General features: G+C 53.4%; 1 protein-coding gene across 2 annotated transcripts in view; it reads right to left on the bottom strand.

Moving 5' to 3' along the window:
* Positions 1–38: 38 nt before the first annotated feature.
* Positions 39–4,528, bottom strand: part of LOC118219108 (proton myo-inositol cotransporter-like) — a 40,534-nt gene continuing 36,044 nt past the window's right edge. For both annotated transcript variants that reach the window (XM_035402011.1, XM_035402010.1), the window contains 5 exons: positions 4,228–4,351; positions 2,508–2,633; positions 2,015–2,133; positions 1,291–1,443; positions 39–1,171 (listed from right to left, as the gene is read on the bottom strand). In XM_035402011.1, the coding sequence (XP_035257902.1) occupies positions 945–1,171; positions 1,291–1,443; positions 2,015–2,133; positions 2,508–2,633; positions 4,228–4,351 (749 nt within the window). In that variant the 3' untranslated portion in view covers positions 39–944. The remainder of the gene's footprint in view (positions 1,172–1,290; positions 1,444–2,014; positions 2,134–2,507; positions 2,634–4,227; positions 4,352–4,528) is intronic.

Below are 4,528 nucleotides of genomic sequence, written 5' to 3'. Positions count from 1 at the left end.
CGCGGCGCGGTGGGGGAGGGGGGGGGGGGCATGGGGGGGTGGGGGAGGAGATCTGACCGGGCGAAGCGGGAAACCCGGCAGCTCGGGGAACCTCGACCCGACGGCCCGTCTCGTTTTCGCGGGAACTTAGCGGACCGGTTCAGCGCCGCTACGCGAAAACGAGCGCGTGGCGTTTTTTTTTTCTAGCTATGTTTTTCTCGGCGACGCGTCGAGCCCGGGTGAAATTCAGAGGGGAAAAGGCAAGCCGGCGAGGCCGAGGCCGAGTGTCGTGCGGCCCTGCCCATCGCAATCGGTCCGAGATCAGAGTACGGACGTTTTTCAACGAGTCACACCCGGAACCGTTCTGATGTAATGTCGAGAGCACAGACATGTTACACGGTAACACAAAAGTACTTTTATGTGCCGTTAATTAACGTGTAATCTTTTGATTGTTCGAGTTCATGACTCGTAAAAGCAAAAAATAAAAATAAAATCCTGGCACTGTCACGTACAGTGAGTCTCTACATTACCGCTACATTCTGCACGGTGGCAGGTCCTCCCACCAGGCGGGGGCGCTGCCGTTCGGCTCTCTAGCACGGCACTTAACCCGAACCGCGGTAAATATCCAGCTGTACACAATGGAAACGTAATGAGCGATAATCAACCGACCAGGCACTTTCGCCCGGCGAGATGTTAGTAGGGTAGGGTCGGAGGAGGAGCCTCTCTCAAAGCATTGCTACGGCGTTTGAGAGATGCTGTCAGATCGTTAGTTTCCTCAGAAGGGTGTTCCAATGGCCGTTTACCTCCCCCCAATCTCCAATCCCCAACGTCCTACTGGAACCCTCAATGTAAGTGACGTGACTACATTTCCCAGAAGGCGTTGAGGCTGAGAGAGACAGAGAGAGAGAGAGAGAGAGAGAAAGAGAGAGCGAGGCTGTGGGGTGGGAGGGGGTGGGGACGGGGAGCTACTCCACGTCGGAGGCGTCGTTGTCGGACAGGTGGTAGTTGCTCCCTTTGACCCGGATGTACTCGATCTGCCGGCCCTCGTCCGAGTCGGTGGCGCCGCACGTGCACAGCCCGCCCTCGAACAGGGCCTCCATCTCCTCCAGCCGCCGGCTCTTGGTCTCGGGCAGGCAGCCGAAGACGAAGGCGGACCCCAGCAGGGCCAGGCCCGAGTACAGGAAGAAGGCCCCTGCGGGAAAGAGCGGGAAACTGCGGGGTGAATGTCAGGGATTGGGCCTCACGAAACATCACCCACCAAAAGTAGCGTTAGACCCAATGAGACTGAGTGGGAGGCCCCAGCTGCCGTACCGTAGTAGGTGAGGAACTGCGCTACGTGCAGGAAGGTGAGGGACACCAGCACGTTGAAGGTCCAGTTGACGCCGGCCGAGCAGGCGTTCCCCGTGCTCCGGGCCCACAGCGGGTAGATCTCAGAGTTCACCGTCCAGGGCATGGGGCCCATTCCTGAGGGAGAGCCCCAAAAAGCACCCGACTGAGTCCCATCACATCCGATCACAATCAAACCAGATCTCATCAGAATCACATCACATCAGATCACATCAGAATCAAATCAAATCAGATCACAATTAAATCAGATCACAATCAAATCCGATCACATCTGATCACAATCAAACCAGATCACAATCAAATCAGATCACATCAGAATCAAATCAAATTATATCCGATCAGAACCAAGTAAAATTTGATCAGATCGGATCAAAATCAAATCAGATGAGTTGATATCGAATCAAATCGGATCAGGTCAAACCAAATCAGATCCAAATTAAATCAATTCACATCAGGTCAAAGCAAACCAGATCAGAGTAAATCAAGATAGATCAAATCCTCATTCAAATCATCATCAAATCACATTGGAATCAAACCAGATTAAATAAAATCAGCTCTTAAAACATCAAATCAAGTCAGACCGGTTCAGATCAAGTCAAGTCGCATCAAATCAAATCGAATCAAAGTTATGTACGGCATACCGCACATTTCACCAAACACTTCACCATACACCTCACTGCGTTCCTACCCGGGGCGAAGAAGGCCAGGTAGAGCATGAGGCCCAGGAGCACGACCCAGGAGTACGAGGTGGGGCAGTAGTTGTAGGCCCAGAACGTTCCGTCTCCCGCCTGGCTGCTGTTGGAGCACCTGCCGGGATCCAAAACGCATCAGAGCTTCACATCACAAAGCGTCTTAATTTGCTCGTTGCCAAGGCAACCATCAAACTCATAATAATTTGCAGATCATAATTTTAAAAGGAAGAGAACAATGTTGTATGAACACATTTTAAATATAACAACCACCTTCACTCTAAAACAGGCCTGCCCGACACTCACACTTTAAAGGGTTAAATTTAGTGTCCACTAGTTCCCTACATAGTGGCCTAAGTAGGGTGTCAGCCATTTGGTTGGACACCCTAGTTAGTCCACTATGGGAACCAGTGGCCCACTTGGGACACAGCCCAGTGTTGTACTGACTTCAGACTGCGGAGCCCCCCCCCACCCCACCCCCACCCCCCTCACCTCCCCCAGGCTGCCTCCCCGGTGAAGCCTTGATTGGCGGGTACGCAGGAAGTGTCGAACACAGAGCTGCCGTTCTCACGGTAACAGAACCCGCAGGCGGGGTCCAGCATGCAGGGCTCGCAGGACCTGGTGAAGGGGGGAGGAGTCAGAGGGTTGGTCAGGAAGCAAGGAGGCGGAGTCGTATCAGACACGCCCTCCCAGAGCTAAACGCTCAGGCCCTCAACCAATGATCCAACTTTTCAAATGCACAAATACATATTAACACACACATTCACATGTACACTCGGACACTGCATGCCTGTGTGTGTCACAGGTGAGTACACTACATGTAGCCAGCACACACTAAGCCAATGGCATGTACAGACTGGTATGGAAATCTGCAGTCTGTCCAATCGAGCACTTTGCCTGGGTTTTATTTTCACAGGGAAGCCATTAGAAATGACAGCAGTGCTGCTGTGTGTGTGTGTGTGTGTGTGTATGAGAGTGTGTGTGCATGTGCGCCTGTGTGTGTGTGTGCATGTGTGTGTGTATGTCTGTGTGTGTGTGTGTATGTCTGTGTGTGTGTGTGTGTGTGTGTGCATGTGTGTGTGTGTGTGTGTGTGTGTGTGTGTGTGTGTGAGAGAGTGTGTGTGCATGTGCGCCTGTGTGTGTGTGTGCATGTGTGTGTGTATGTCTGTGTGTGTGTGTCTCTGTGTGCGTGTGTGCTCGTGTTGTGTGTGTGTGTGTATGTCTGTGTGTGTGTGTGTCTCTGTGTGTGTGTATGTCTGTGTGTGTGTGTGTCTCTGTGTGCGTGTGTGCTCGTGTTGTGTGTGTGTGTGTATGTCTGTGTGTGTGTGTGTCTCTGTGTGCGTGTGTGCTCGTGTTGTGTGTGTGTGTATGTCTGTGTGTGTGTGTATGTCTGTGTGTGTGTGTGTGTGTGTGTGTGTGTGTGTGTATGTCTGTGTGTGTGTGTGCATGTGTGTGTGTATGTCTGTGTGTGTGTGTGTGTGTGTATGTCTGTGTGTGTGTGTGTGTGTGTATGTCTGTGTGTGCGTGTGCGTGTGTGTGTGTGTGTGTGTATGCCTGTGTGTGTGTGTGTGCATGCGTGTGTGTGTGTGTGTGTGTATGTCTGTGTGTGTGTGTGTGTGTGTGTGCGTGCGTGTGTGTGTGTGTGTGTCTGTGTGTATGTGTGTGTGTGTGTGTGTGTGTGTATGTCTGTGTGTGTGCATGTGTGTGTGTGTGTGTGAGATGTGACTCAGACCAGCGCTCATTACTGAATGCTTGTGGCGCTCACGGCTGGGTTATGAAGACCGATGCCATTTCTCATGTTAATAACGGAACGTTCGGAGACGAATGCAAGCGAGCAGCAGCCATTAACTGCAGACAAATTGAACCGCGCGCGCCCATTATTAAAACCATCACTTACGCTTTCACATTGCCAATAAAATCACTGATTCGTCTTTAAGGCTCCGGCTCCCTACGAAAGCAGCGGAACCCCACAGGGACCGGCTGAATGGCGCGTTAATAACGAACGTGTGAGAAATTCTCCACACCGGGTGGGCCGGGGTGTGAGAGAGAGCGGCAGCATCGTTCCGGCTCGTTGCCCTCATCCAATGAGACGTCGGAAGGAAACAGGAGAGTGCGACGTTCAGCCAATCGGCTCGCAGGAGGGGTGGGGTGTGGGTGGTCTGAGAGATTCAGCTGGGAGGGGGCGGGACGGCCGCGCCCTCGTTTTACTCACCCGTATCGCGCGCAGGTGGAGTTGGGCGGGGCCGGGGGCGGGGCGGGGCGGAGGGTGACGGGGGGCGTGTGCTGGGCGGAGAGGAGGAAGCCGACGGCCAGGAGCGACAGGCTCAGAGCAGTCCCTGAGAGAGTGAGAGAGGGGGAGGGAGAGGGAGGGAGGGAGAGAGAGAGAGGGAGAGAGAGAGAGCGAGAAAGGGAGGGAGAGAGGGAGGGAGAGGGAGACAGAGCGAGAGTGAGAGAGAGAGAGAGAGGGAGAGAGAGAGAGCGAGAAAGAGGGAGGGAGAGAGAGAGAGAGAGAG

The sequence above is a fragment of the Anguilla anguilla genome, chromosome 19 (genome assembly GCF_013347855.1).
Source record: "Anguilla anguilla isolate fAngAng1 chromosome 19, fAngAng1.pri, whole genome shotgun sequence".
Lineage (NCBI taxonomy): Eukaryota > Metazoa > Chordata > Actinopteri > Anguilliformes > Anguillidae > Anguilla > Anguilla anguilla.
Note: the sequence above shows the minus strand (reverse complement) of the source record. Positions and strands in the feature narration are given on the sequence as shown.